We start from the raw sequence: 14218 nt of genomic DNA, 5'->3' as shown, positions 1-14218 counted from the left end.
AAAATACAACATATAATCTATATTATTAAAAGATCGTAAATTCTGTAGAAATGTTGTTTACATTGTTACGGAAATATACGTAACTATTTCAGGATTTAATAAATATATCTAAAAGAAATGAAATGTTATTTTAAAAAAAACAAAAAAGTGTATTAATCAAACGCTTAATAATCAAATTACTAATCGTCAAGTGTGTGTACTCTTCTCTTCTCTGTCGTATAACTATGTATTAAAAAAATCTAAGAAATTAATTTACTAAGTTAAAATAATGCTATTTTATAAATAATGTTTTAGCAAATGTTGATTGCATGTGGGTAATATAATATTCTGTTAATGTAATAAATTTGAAAATATGAACCAAAAATACAAACTTCTTTTATGATTTCGATGAAGTATATGATGCAGTTAACGAAGAAATAATCAGATCGTATCGAACTAATTATATTTTCCAAATGAAGCTATTTTTTTTCATTTTAAAATCTGTCTTATTAATTCCTTGTACACTGTTCAACAATTATAATATATTATTATCGCTCATACACACACGTACACATAAGGAAAAAAATATATCTGCTGTCTGAAAATGAAGAGTTTTAGCATAGATATACAGTATTAATTTCATTATGCCATATAAGATGCCTGAAAGATAAAACGTGTACTATTATCAGTATAAATACTGACTCATTTGTATAACGTGTTTACTTAATGTGCATAAGTTATTTATACCTTCCGTATCATTCAATTTTATACTCCAGTTTAGCCATTCACACAACCTGCAGTTTATTAATTCATTTTATTTATTTAACGCGTAGAGAGAAAGAGCTTTACCATATAGTATAACCAAAATTAGTTAAGTTAAATACTTTCAAAGTTGTAAAAGTTAACAAATCTTACATACATATATTTTTTTATATTTCTATTTAATTTATATTAAATGTATTGTACATTTTTTCGAAAACATCTGATCATCAAATGGTAAAAATATTTAAATCATTGATCCCAAAAATATATAATTTGTAATTTTAGCAAATGATTTAATTAGAAATTTAAATCTAAATATAATATATTTAAATATATATAAACTCCATCTCAAGCATTTTGGTCTACTTTGCATTATATCATAACTTTGTTAACATATTTTCTAAGATCTATTATTTTTTCACATAGAGATGTACTAAAGATCTTATTTATCTTTTCAAAATATCTATTTGTGTATAATTGCCCAAAAATGAAGGGGTAAAAAAATAAAGTTAATGCAGAATATGTACTAAAATTTCTTCAATTCAACTAGACTATGATCTTTGTAAATATCCAGATAACAATATGCATGGAACGTATTATCAACATACTTCACATACCTGAATGATTATACTATGCAAGTGCAAATATGATTATTTACTTGCATAAATAGATGAATAATCAAACAGATGGAACATACTCTGTCGAAAGATTGATATATTGCTATTATGCACATGCAAAATATAAGCATTGAACAGAAGTTGATTCACACACAAATAGAATGAATTTATCTTTATAAAAAGAATGACTAAATTTGAATGATACCCTTGCATATTTTGTCATCCGGGGGATGAATGTATAATTTAACAATATTAATATAAAAAAGGTATGAATTTAGCCAAATAAGGCAATTCTTGCTTTTCAGTAGGTTGGACGAAAGCAAGAACAATTTGTTTATGCTAGAACATTTTTTTAGTAACAAATTCTGTTTTATTTATAGATATACATCTAAATCTACTAGTAACTGACTAAAATGTTGAATGCAAAACATGCTGAACAAAGTAAAATTATAGTTAAGAATAAACAAGAAATTAATATACAACTAAAAATGCCCCAGAATAAATCTTTTGCATTTTTTTCTTTTTTTTTCACCTAGTGTAGAAATAACAGTGTTGCCATGAATTTGTGTGTGTGTGATTTTAATTGTTTTGCTTTATCACAATTATAATCAAAGCTTTTTTTTTCTTGTAATCAGTTATTAGCATTTCGCCTTTGTAATGCTGCAGCCAAGTCTTGTCTTAATGCTGCTTGTTGCCTTTGGTCTGCTAAAGATTGAACCGATCTTAGACCGTTAACGATATCTTTAGTTTTACCAAAATAAATTTCATTAAGTGTATTTCGAATTTTATTTTCCATATCCTCAACCATTCTACCAATATTAGCAATATGAGGTGATGTTTCACTTATTTGCGCATCTTGTTCCACCTTAAATGATAATTAATATAATATAAAAATTAAATTATGTTGAATCTCTAATCGATAAAAATATGGAAATGCAATACCTGTCTGGTTAAGCTGCCTCCTAGATTCATTGTACCTGAACCGTGTTTATTTGTCTGTAACCACAACATTGCAGTTGAAGTTAATTTATAATGCGCATTTCTACCGGTTGATTTTTCCTGCACTTCAACAACATGTATCGAGTCCCAGCAACCTTTAATTTTTTTAGATCCATCACCAGCTTTTTTTATTAATATAACTGCAGCAAAGCCATGATCGAGATCCCATAAATAAACGGAAGACACACCACCTTCAAAATAAAGTTCCCGATATTGGTCGAATGCATGATTAGCATCTATTTCTAATTTTCTTAATCTTTCAGAAGGCATTGATCCATCTTCTAAAGGTGGATCATATGTATTACTCCATGGAGATCTGTGTAATATAAGAATGATAAATTAAAATATTATATTATCTTTCACATTTCTCTAATCGTAGATAGTAATTTTATTACAAACCTATAAGAATCCCCATCTCTGTTATAATCGCAAAGAAGATAATCTTTGCCGGATTCCTTATCTTTTGCTATTTTTAACGGTTGATCTACAGAAGAAAGTAAGTCCTCGCATAAAGAAGGAACTAAGTCTATGAGATCGCTTAAATTCTTCTCAATTTGTTGAGGAGGTAATCTTCTCATTAAGTCTAAAGCACAGTCCATTTGTTGTTCAGTCTAAATTAATTAATAATATTTAATATTAATACAAAATTTAAAAATGATTATATATATGTACATATATATATATACATATATTATTGAAACACCATTAAGGAGAACGCCATTTTGACATTTCTTCAAAGTAGGTTATAATAAAGTATAATGATTAAATTGCATCCAAACAATAACCATAACAAAACTATCTTATTAGAGCTTCTTAGATATTATGATAAATAATCTTACAAACATAAACTGTACATCTTGTGTGTACGTCAACAGATTTTAACGCAAATAAATGTTCGTGACTCACCATGATATATTGTTCCTAAATTTTCAATTATATATTAAATAATAAGGAAAGCAAATTACGACAACACTATAAAATAGAACAATATAACAACAATCACAAAATTGTAGTTAATTCCTAACTGTTTTACTTGCATTCATAAAAAAACGAACATTTAAAGGGCGTGTCGAAGTGACCAGCGATTGGCTGGTTATAATGTGTTCTGAAAAATGAGATTGATGTTCCTATATGGTAAATATATCAATCTATTATAGAATCTGTAAAATACAAAAAATTTCCACTTTTAATTAAATATATTCGAAAATAGATAATAAGAATTAAATAATAATACAAATACAGGATAATAAAATATATATAAAAGCTATACAACACCATGAAAGAAAACAAAAGAAGATAAGATACTTATATCAATGCTATAATCCGAATGATTTTTATGAAATCTTTGTTATTTTTTGGATTGTTATAATTAACTTTATTCTAAGTTTGCGCTAAAATAAAAAGAGATTTGTCTTTTTTATAACTAAACTAATTTCGGATCAAACTAATAATGTAACTAGTGATTTTACTTGGCCAATCATAAATGTTGTTCTTCGATTATCACTTTATCGTGAAAACTTTTGCAGTACATGGAAATTTACTACTAACGTAGGTTAATAAAAATATTCGATTAATTTATCTATTCTTATACGTTTAAGATCTATTTTTGATTTTAACAATTCCAATTTGTTGAATATTAGTAATAAAATATTAATTATATAAACATTTTGTCAAATATATAAATCTAGTATTTCTTGTAAACAGTACTTTAGGTAGTTTTCTAAATAAAAATAAGTGTGAAAAGCAAATAGGGGTTTTTAGTATACACCCCTCACTTCCCTCATGAAATATTTATTTCTTTAAAATTATTTTATATAAATTTAGCAAATTGAATAGCACTTATAAACAATTCTAAAATCGATATAAATCTTTAATTATTTTTTTTTTTTCCATTACAATTCTAATAAATAAATATACTTGTAAATTTAATGTGGCACTATACTTGTTAAGTTGCCATTTCCTGTGAACTTTGGAATATTGCGGTCTCGAACTTCGATCTTCCTAATCGCTGTTTTACCAAGTAATACTGTTTAGATTACAATAATTAAGTGTAATATTACCAACGAATACCACATCTTTAATAACAGAATTATGCTTTAATAAAGCATATAAAATTCCCAACACAATGCCAAATTAGGTAAATATATATTAAAAAATATAAGTGATAAAATATCAAGCGATCATACATGAGAAATGTGTATATATATATATATATATATATATGTTTAACTTCTCTTCTTACTAAACAAATGTTTATTTAATTAATGGAAAAATTAAAATCATCAAAATATTAATTTATATTTATTACTAATAAATGAATTGATTTTGATATAAGATTTATTATAATTAAACTGTTATTAACTATGATTATTTGAATTGTCACTTATTTCTTCAATTCTCTATTAATTTTTGTAATTGTATCAAATATTTAATATCAATTTAAAGTTCTTAAAGAGATAATATTACATAAATACACTCGTATTTAGTATCGTCTAATTTCAATAAATCTAGGACACCTTATATAATATTTTAATTAAAAAAAAATTACTTTGTTATATATAATTCTATTTTTAATTAATTTAGTCATATTCTATCGTATCCCTGATGCTTTATCTATCATATATTTGTTTAGAAAGTAAATAACGTATTTGTAGAAATTAAGTAGAAACGTATCTATTATTTATATAGTCGCTAGAAAAAAATTAATATTTTGAATTAATATACTACATTATTTATTCTATGGAAGAATTAAGGTATGTATTATTTTCCAAGTATATTACAAATTTTGTTTTAGATTGAGAAATAAGTATATGTCTTCTACAAAGCGCACAGTTTAGAAACAATAAATTACAAGATGGGCATCCTTTCCTCGTTGAAAAGATCATCAATCATACATCTTATGCTTGGCATTACATTTTTTACATCTGGCTTAATAATAAATTTCTTCCAATGTATTTTATACTTTGGACTTAGACCATTCTCTAAGTATTTTTATCGCAAGATCAACTATTATCTTTGTTATTCATTTTATAGCGGTAAGTTTGTATGGTAGAAAATAACAATAAAAAATATGTCCTAATAATTTATTTATATTTAATACGTATATTTTATTTATAGAATTAGTATGTATGGCAGAATGGTGGTCCGGATCAGATGTTATATTTTACATAGATAAAAAAGACTTTGACAAATACTATGGTCATGAACATGCATATCTTCTGATGAACCATAGTTATGAAATAGATTGGCTAATCGGATGGTTAGCATGTAACCGTATAGGCGTATTAGGGGTAAGTAATAAGCTATGTATTTGTATACAAAAAAAAAAAACAATGAAAAGAGAATTCTACATGATCTTAAAAATTACAGAATTGCAAAGCGTATGCCAAAAAATCTATACTATATATTCCTGCATTAGGATGGGCTTGGAAATTTGCAGAAAGTATCTTTTTAGAAAGAAATTGGAACAAAGATAAAAGTGTAATAGGACATCAAATTAAAGAATTAATAGAATATCCTGATCCGATGTGGGTAAGTAGTAATTTTTAAATAAAATATACTATGCTTTATATTTCTAAATATATTTAATAATTTTCAGTTGCTGCTATACGCAGAAGGGACACGTGTTACACCAAAAAAGATAGAGGCTTGTCAAAAATTTGCCAAAGAAAAGAGTCTACCAATTTTAAAATATCATTTAACTCCACGCACAAAAGGATTTATTTGTAGCATTCCTAATATGAGAGGAAAATCAGCGGCTATATATAATATTCAAATAGCATTTAAAGAAAGCGATACCGTAAAGCCTACCATGACAAATTTACTTTTAGGAAAAAAAGTAGAGGCTCATATGTATATGAAAAGAATACCTTTAAGCGAAATACCGGAAGATGATGAAGCTGCTGCTGACTGGTTGCACAAATTATATCAAGAAAAGGTTTTGCATATTTTACATTATATTCACTTGCAAATATTATTATACAGTAATTACTTTGTTAAGAAAATCTAAGGAATCGTTATTATTTGTTTTCCTAATAGGATCATATGATGGAAAGTTTTCATAATACTGGTGATTTTTTTGCAACAAGTGGTGTCTCTAAAACAGACACATTCAGATTAGATAGAAGGTATTATTCTTTGTTGAATACCATATTTTGGTTTGTGGTGGTATTAGTACCAATGATATATTATCTTATTCAACTATTTTTATCTGGTTCAACTTTATACTTTTCCATTGGATTGGGCATCCTTCTTATATGTAAGTATAAAATAATTTTAATAATAATTATATTTTATATAATTTATTTATTATTTAATTTATCTATTTAATTTTTGTTTTAGTTTATCTGCTAATGGACAAAACAATTCAAATGTCTGAGATAAGTAATAGTTCATCTTATGGAGCTGCTGATGCAAAGAAAATAGAGTAAAGTCTAATTTTGACTATATAGACCAATAATATATATATATATATATATATATATTATATATATGTTATCGTGAAAGACCGAAATAGGAGAATGTCAAGATTCATATGGTTGAATGTCAACGTATATCAAATATGTTAGTGAAANTATATATTATATATATATGTGTATATATATATATTAAAAAGTGTCAAAAATTAATATTTTTTAAAGTATCAATGAATATGTTAAAAATCAATACATAAATTTGGCTTATAAAATATGAACTTATGTTTTTGTTCGATCAATCTTAAATATGTTCGATATATATAGATTAGATTTATTAATATATTCATATGTATCTATTTCAACAAGATTGATATCTTTTTGTGTTAGTTTTTTTTGTATACACCAATTGTTATTGTTAATAAATGTTTTAACCTCAGGTTGTTAGTAAACGAAATTCAATGCTCAACTCCTTGGATAATTGTTTCATGATGCTTTTCTTGATAGCCTTCAATAGGTTTAGCAATATATTTAACAGTACGTAATTTTCCTCTAGCATCATAGTAACCATAATGACCTTTCACTGTACCATCATTGAAACGTTCCTCTAATCTGTATTGTCTGTTTTTTCTAAAAAGAAATTAAAATGATTTTATTTTAGCTAATAATACTACATGGACAATTTGAACGTAGTAGAAGATAGCAGAGGAAAAGGTCCTTAGAAAAGTATTTGAAACCGAAGTGGGTAAGTAAACAGACGAGCACAGAAAACTACATAATCAAGAAATTGAAGAACTTTATAAATTACTAAGCATTGTAGGCATAATGAAATCCTGTAGATTAAGATGGGGGAGGACACGTAGCATGATTGGGAGACTAATGACACTGATAAATTAAGGTCTCTACTGAACATTTCGATTTGACTTGAATGTTTAGTAACAACCATAAGACAACGGATAATTGAGATCCTTGAAAACCAAAGTCTCGGTTAATCGAAGTCTTATTGTATATTGTTACTTCGATTCTTACCCGATTCCGGTATCAAATCCAAAGATATATGTTTTTGGACCTTCATGGCCTTGTATTTGAAATTCTACTCTATCTCCATCAGGCGAAATTTGTGATACATTTGTAGTAGATTTTTTTTTATCATTTTTATTATATCCAATTTGATTTTGTGAAGTTTCCTATAAAGATAATTATTTGCGATTTCTTTATACGTTATAATTCAGTTTATGAATTTTTTATGAAATGTATATTATCATAATTTATTTATTCATTTTATATAATTATATCGTTCAAGTTTTTACCTTTGTTACGTGTGTTGGCGCGTGATCGCGAATGTAAGATAACTGATCACTTTCAATTGTAGGATCTGATATGTTTGGTTTTACAAATTTATGATTCTTTACATTATACTGATTCTTATTTCCTTGTTCATTTTTATGTTCTAATTCTTTTTTCCTTCTATTAAAATAAGTATAATAATCTTTACTTGTTGTTAATGGTGGAACTAAATTTGTTATTAATTTTTTATTATTTCCATTATCAACGTTTTTTCTCAAATTTGTATCATTGTTTCTACATGAATTTTCAAGTCCACATTTATTTGTTGCATTTCTTAATACATAATCAAGTTTTGATACTTTTACAATATTAATATCATTTGATTGCTTTTTTCCTATATTTTGTAAATTATCTTTTAATATTATTTTATCATCATAAATACCGCTATGTATTTCCAAAGGAAATGAACAAATTAAAACAATTCCAATAAACTGTAAATAAAAGAAATATTTATTTAATTGTATATATATATATATATATTAATGCATTTTTTATAAATTAAGTATTTCACGCGTAAAAATAATGTGAAAGTAGTACACTTTTTATTCAAATGCTACGCTTTCACGGTTGATTACATTTTATGGTCAATAATTCTAATACCTTTTCAAAACTAGGAATTTCTTACATTTTATAGATAAAATGAAACAATAAATATATACTTACAATGTATGTTATGTTGTACATTGTTCCCCATAAGAAAGCACAAACTAAACTGCAACTCATTATTCCATGGAGTATATTTAACTGAAGCTTAGAACTTTCCAATATCCCCCCACCCCATCAGATTTAACGTTATTCAGTTATATCTTACTTTATATAAGCATTATTGTTAGGAAGAATAATGTTTCTCTAATTTTAATTGCAATATTTTCATTTTTCTATTTATCTTACATAAAGTTTATATTATAAAAAAAACAAAATAATTAAATAAAGTAAAAGTACTGTATAATAATTTTGATAAAATACATTTCATTTTATTCTATAGCAATTATCTGTTTATCAAAATGATCTAGTGAACAGACTAATTTCATACAGGAAATAATTAAATGAGCCATGTTTCCATAGTATTGTAGTTATTAAATGGAGCAAGGAAATGTCAATTAAACTAGAGACAATTTTATTAGTCTTTCCTATGAATGAAAATTAATATTACAATTGAATCTCATTATTTACGTAGATAAATTTATGGATCAGAATATATATATTATGGTTCGCAGAGATTCTTCGATCAGTAGACGCCAAAATGAAGCCTTGCCTTCTCGCTTTATTTGCTTTTATTTTGACATCGTATTTTCATTTTGGTATAGTAAGTTAAACATCTTTTATAAACTTCTAATATATATAGAAATATGTATAAAAATAATTTATTATAATGTATTGAATTTTAATTTTATATTTTAAAGGCACTAAGATGTCAATCAATTAATCAACAAATTGATGATTGGTTTGAAAAAATTTTAAAAACTTGTAGAAAACGAAATTTAGAAAATAATAATTATGATAACGATTCTTCTTCGAATGAAAGTAATGAATCGGACAGTTCTTCTAACTCGAATGAAGATGATTTTAATAAAAAGTTTTTTGCCAAAAATAATAGCAGATTTTATACTAATGAATTTTTAAATGATCAAAATGATAGGTAATGAATACGAAAATTTTGTTCATATATATATATACACACACACACATAATGTTCTATACGAATTATTTTAAAATAATTTTGTTTTAATTCTATCAATACCAGAAATAATAGAGCTGGCCAATCTACAAGAAATAGTAATTCACAATCTTATAATTCTAATAATGGAAATGAAAGATTGAAAAATGTAGATTACTATAATACAAATAATTGGGGAAATGTGAGAAATTCTGGAAGTAATCGAAATTATCAAGAAAACCGTAATCAAAAACAAAATGACTCTGTAAGGCATAATAATAATAATATTAATAATTTAATTTTTGTTAAATAATTATCTTACTATGTGATATATATAGCAATATATTAATTTGTTATTTTATCTAATATTAGTGTATCTCTCAATGTTTTCTCAGTGAATTAAATGCCGTAAGTAATAATAATTGTTAATAATACTGATTGTGAGACGATATATGTTTTATAATTGATTTCAATTGTTTATAAAGGTTGATCAAAGAGGCTTTCCAGTACGAGAATCTATGATACGAGTAATGACAGAAAGAATCCATGATCTAGAATTACGTGACTTTATAGAAGAATCAATTATACAGTGTTTTCATTTTCTTAATTCTATTAATAGAATGGAAAAATGTGAATATTCACAAAATTTAATTACATGTTTAATAGGAAAGGGCAAAGAAGTAAGACAAATTATTATTTTGTCATGTTAATTACATTCACAGAGATAATGTACCTTATTAAATAATATTTGCATTTTCAGCAATGCGAAGATTGGAACATGTAATTGATTTCCACTATCTTTGGATTTTAGAATTTGCACCAATTTCTTCAATATGCACTACAATATTATTGCAATAATTATGAAAATTATAATCAAGATAAAAGGAATAAGATAAACATACTTTTATGAAGTTATAACTTAGTTGTAGAGACAAAAATTCTAATAAATATTTATGTTAACAATTAATAAACTGTATGTATTTATTTGAAATGTTTACAACAATATTATACTACATTTTGCGCTTGTAAAAACATTATCGTCCATTAAAAAGAAGCATTATTTTATATAGCTCTTTATATATTATTAATTAATACTCCAAACTCTGTAGTACTATTCTATACATTTGTAAAAATCATAATAATCAGCAGAGTATAGTATACCTTTGATTATAATTAATCCTTTTGAATGTTACTTCCTTTTTTTTAAATCTTCAAAGCGTTTCATTAGGTCATCAAAATCTATATCATCATTTTCAGATGTATTTTGAGGTAATTCACTTCCTGACGGTACAGCAGGTAAATCAGGAAGTTGAAAATTATTCATTGGAATTTTTGATCGTGGCTGAGGTTTCGGTTTCTCATCGGACTAAACAAAACGTACAAAACAATACATTCATTTTCACAATTATTAAATCACACAATAAAGTACAGTTAATTATAATTTATCTCACTTGTTTATTTAAGTCAGGTGGAAATGATGAGGCATATGGAGGTGGTAAATCATCTTCCTGAATCAAATGTTATTGCATATTAATAATAATAATAAAAAAAACAATGCATTTTTAGTTTCTTTAACTTCTTGTCTTATGATTATATATCTGACAATGTATGTATAATCCTGTATTACATAAGTTGACTACAAATTCATTTAGCAATTTAATTAAACACTCGGTCTTTTAATTAGCAAAATACATTTAACTAGTGAGAAGTATAACTTATGTTTCTTGTTTGACCCATATAACGAGTTTCTCATGATTGATATTATAAGGCAAGGAATTAATATTCTTAGAGAAAATATATAATTATAGTAAAAATTACTGATCGAGTTACTCACGGGTTTATTAGTATTAGCATTATCCAATGGGATGTTATATGAAAATGCAGTAGGATTAAAGGGTGTGTTTTGATCCTTTTCTGGGAAAGTAGCAGGCCCCATTGGAGGTACAAATCCTATAGGTGGATTTCCCTTCTCCGGATTCTGATTATAATCAAGAATATAAACATTATTATGTTTTCTTTATCTAATCTAATCTAAGTTTTTAATATATTTTACCATTAGATTTATATTTGGATCAGGTAACAAAGGTGGTTGCGGAAAGCCAATAAATCCAGCTGGTTGTGGTCCATTGCTACCACCGCTAGCGAGATCTAAATTATTTCTAGATTCACCACCGTTGTTTCCAATATCTATTAAAAGAGTGTCCACTCCTTCTGCCATTATTTGAGGATCCGGCTCATATTCTATATCATAATTTTTTGCAATTTCAATTAGATATTTTTCAACTAAAAGTTTAGGCGGAGACTGTACGCTCATCTTATGTTTTAATTTCTCAGAAATAGTTTGTATAGCTTCTTCTTTGCAAGCTTCCGTATACTGCCTTCCATATTTAGCAGTTAATATATCAGCAATAACTTTGATCTCTTGTACATCTGTTTGTATACGTGGCGCAGCCCAAATTATTGTAGAAATAGCTTCTGCTAGACCTTCGTCTAAATTCCTATTCAAAGTATAAGTATTACATATTAAAAATATGCAAATAATAAGATATGGATGAATCAAATAGATTTCTAATTAACAGCGTCACAAACTTACTTCATTTGTTGAATTAAGCCAAAACGAGCAAGTAAGAGATCGCAATACATTTCAATTAATTCCATGGCTTCTACCATATAATCTTCTCTTATAATATGTTCCACTCGAATTTTGGCTCTTTCATATTTACCAGCCGCAATGTAATCAGCTATTTCTTTTTGTGCTTTTTGAGCTAATTCTGTTTTCTTTTTTTCTAACAGCTTTAACCTGTTTATAGCTAACCTAAGGTGTGTCTTTAGTTTTGTGTAATTAGGAGTGCTTGAAAACATTTTAAACAATTATTTTAACAGTTATTTACTCGTTCAATATTAGAAATAAGGAATAGACTTTCTGTTCCTTTTGTTAATTGTTTATAATCTCCTGTCTAATGATAATTTGTATATATTAGAAGTGTTCTGAAAATCACTAAAAATCACTGAATATAAAATGTAACTATTTCTTTTATCAAGGAATATTATGTTCGTAGATAAAAATTAATGTGTTTTACTAGATTATATCAGATTACTGTCGAATTTCTTTTATTTGTATTCAAATAAAACTTTGATCAGAAACTTTGTTCCGTTCACGTATTTCTTAGCTATTCCATATAAATGAGTGCCATATTTGTTCCCAAAATTCACGTTATGTTTCAAAGATGCAATTTACGAACAAAATTATTTATCACACACTTATTGCAATTTCATATGTATTTCGCAGAAATAAATTTATCGTCATAAATCAATTTCATAAATATAATCTATGACTACTCATGACTAACCAATAACTGCTATTAACTACTGACAGATATGAACGTGTGTGTGTAAGTCTAATGTTTGTTTGTATTCGTTGGTTTTCGCATGGAGAAAGAATATCCCGAGAATTTCATTGGTTAGAACAGATAGCTGCTTCTCCAATCAATTTCGCAATAAAAAAGAAAGAAAATAGGCTAGAAAAGGATAGAGCGATATAGCATTGGAGTATAGGTTCCCATTTTTTATATTTATGTTTGACCATAAAACATAAATATGCTCATCATATATATGGAATATATTCTTTGATAATATATATGAATATATATATAGTATAATTATATTTAATTTTTAGTATATAAACATGTGTGTGCCTTCAGAAATGCGTTTATACATATATTTTAAAAAGTAGTCACATTAAAGGACTTGAAATAGAAGAAAATATCAAAGGTGTGTTGTTAAATCCAACGATGATCACCTGTAACAAGAAGAAAACTATATTAATCATAAAATCAAGAGATACAATGGCCTGACATATGATCGTCCAATTCGCAGATGCACTTTTCAATTGAATTCATTATTTATTTTAATCAAATCTCTATGTACCGTTGCAATAAAATGAAATTTAAACGCGTGATTTTACATTTACATAAAATAAATAAAAATAAAGAAATAGGAAAAGTAAAAATACTAAGTTACTAAAAAAAAGAATATCTATTAATTATTGTGAAATACTTTTAAACTGCATTATATAGAAAAGGAAAATTGAAATTTAATAAAATGCGAGAACAGTAAAAAATCTTAAAGACAAAACAAGAAAAGAGAAATTACTTTAATATTCATCGAGAACGTTAATTAAGCTTCAAAATTTAATAATAAAAAAATTTTACTTGCATCTTGTAGACGACATAGACACCAATTTTGTGTCCCAAGGAGATGGAATGGTCCATCATCTCCAATTACAACTACAAATTAATGACGAGCAAAAAAGTAATATAATAAAATATGACTAGAGAGCTATTCTCGAAAAGATCGAACTTGCTGTTGAACCTTTGAAAATAACTCAATAGTCTATGTAGTTGCCCACTTGATACCATAAATTTGTGGGGGCCTCTTCGGCCTTA

General features: G+C 26.1%; 5 protein-coding genes across 9 annotated transcripts; 2 read left to right on the top strand and 3 right to left on the bottom strand.

Annotated features, from left to right (window-relative positions):
• Nucleotides 1-1268: 1268 nt before the first annotated feature.
• On the bottom strand, nt 1269-3873 carry LOC106791283 (F-actin-capping protein subunit beta). 3 transcript variants are annotated; one of them, XM_014756814.1, is made up of 4 exons: nt 3827-3873; nt 2757-2968; nt 2301-2673; nt 1269-2223 (listed from the first exon to the last, which is right to left on the bottom strand). In XM_014756814.1, the coding sequence occupies exons 1-4, from the start codon at nt 3836-3838 to the stop codon at nt 1990-1992; spliced, it is 831 nt and encodes a 276-aa protein (XP_014612300.1). In that variant the 5' UTR covers nt 3839-3873; the 3' UTR covers nt 1269-1989. The 3 variants fall into 3 exon arrangements, with proteins under 3 accessions (XP_014612300.1, XP_014612301.1, XP_014612302.1); XM_014756815.1 differs by lacking the exon at nt 3827-3873 and adding an exon at nt 3264-3498; XM_014756816.1 differs by lacking the exon at nt 3827-3873 and adding an exon at nt 3413-3431.
• Nucleotides 3874-4109: 236 nt separating this feature from the next.
• Nucleotides 4110-7033, top strand: LOC106791298 (1-acyl-sn-glycerol-3-phosphate acyltransferase gamma-like). The gene is made up of 8 exons (XM_014756835.1): nt 4110-4494; nt 5152-5392; nt 5475-5647; nt 5727-5888; nt 5956-6294; nt 6396-6615; nt 6699-6825; nt 6942-7033. Exons 2-7 carry the CDS (start codon nt 5212-5214, stop codon nt 6785-6787), a joined length of 1164 nt encoding a protein of 387 aa, XP_014612321.1. The 5' UTR covers nt 4110-4494; nt 5152-5211; the 3' UTR covers nt 6788-6825; nt 6942-7033.
• A 177-nt stretch (nt 7034-7210) lies between these two features.
• Nucleotides 7211-9171, bottom strand: LOC106791266. The gene is made up of 5 exons (XM_014756785.1): nt 9150-9171; nt 8265-8414; nt 8080-8144; nt 7799-7956; nt 7211-7399 (listed from the first exon to the last, which is right to left on the bottom strand). Exons 1-5 carry the CDS (start codon nt 9169-9171, stop codon nt 7228-7230), a joined length of 567 nt encoding a protein of 188 aa, XP_014612271.1. The 3' UTR covers nt 7211-7227.
• A 3-nt stretch (nt 9172-9174) lies between these two features.
• Nucleotides 9175-10733, top strand: LOC106791297 (general odorant-binding protein 71). Of its 2 annotated transcripts, XM_014756834.1 has the most exons (6): nt 9175-9422; nt 9520-9755; nt 9861-10038; nt 10146-10181; nt 10259-10453; nt 10534-10733. In XM_014756834.1, the coding sequence occupies exons 1-6, from the start codon at nt 9360-9362 to the stop codon at nt 10555-10557; spliced, it is 732 nt and encodes a 243-aa protein (XP_014612320.1). In that variant the 5' UTR covers nt 9175-9359; the 3' UTR covers nt 10558-10733. The 2 variants fall into 2 exon arrangements, with proteins under 2 accessions (XP_014612320.1, XP_014612319.1); XM_014756833.1 differs by lacking the exon at nt 10534-10733 and having other exon boundaries at nt 10259-10492.
• Nucleotides 10523-13150, bottom strand: LOC106791296 (IST1 homolog). 2 transcript variants are annotated; one of them, XM_014756831.1, is made up of 6 exons: nt 12367-13150; nt 11827-12271; nt 11608-11751; nt 11225-11281; nt 10935-11139; nt 10523-10611 (listed from the first exon to the last, which is right to left on the bottom strand). In XM_014756831.1, the coding sequence occupies exons 1-5, from the start codon at nt 12633-12635 to the stop codon at nt 10963-10965; spliced, it is 1092 nt and encodes a 363-aa protein (XP_014612317.1). In that variant the 5' UTR covers nt 12636-13150; the 3' UTR covers nt 10523-10611; nt 10935-10962. The 2 variants fall into 2 exon arrangements, with proteins under 2 accessions (XP_014612317.1, XP_014612316.1); XM_014756830.1 differs by lacking the exon at nt 10523-10611 and having other exon boundaries at nt 10724-11139.
• Nucleotides 13151-14218: the final 1068 nt, after the last annotated feature.

The sequence above is a fragment of the Polistes canadensis genome, unplaced genomic scaffold (assembly GCF_001313835.1).
Source record: "Polistes canadensis isolate GaletaPanama2010 unplaced genomic scaffold, ASM131383v1 scaffold_294, whole genome shotgun sequence".
Taxonomy (NCBI): domain Eukaryota; kingdom Metazoa; phylum Arthropoda; class Insecta; order Hymenoptera; family Vespidae; genus Polistes; species Polistes canadensis.
Note: the sequence above shows the minus strand (reverse complement) of the source record. Positions and strands in the feature narration are given on the sequence as shown.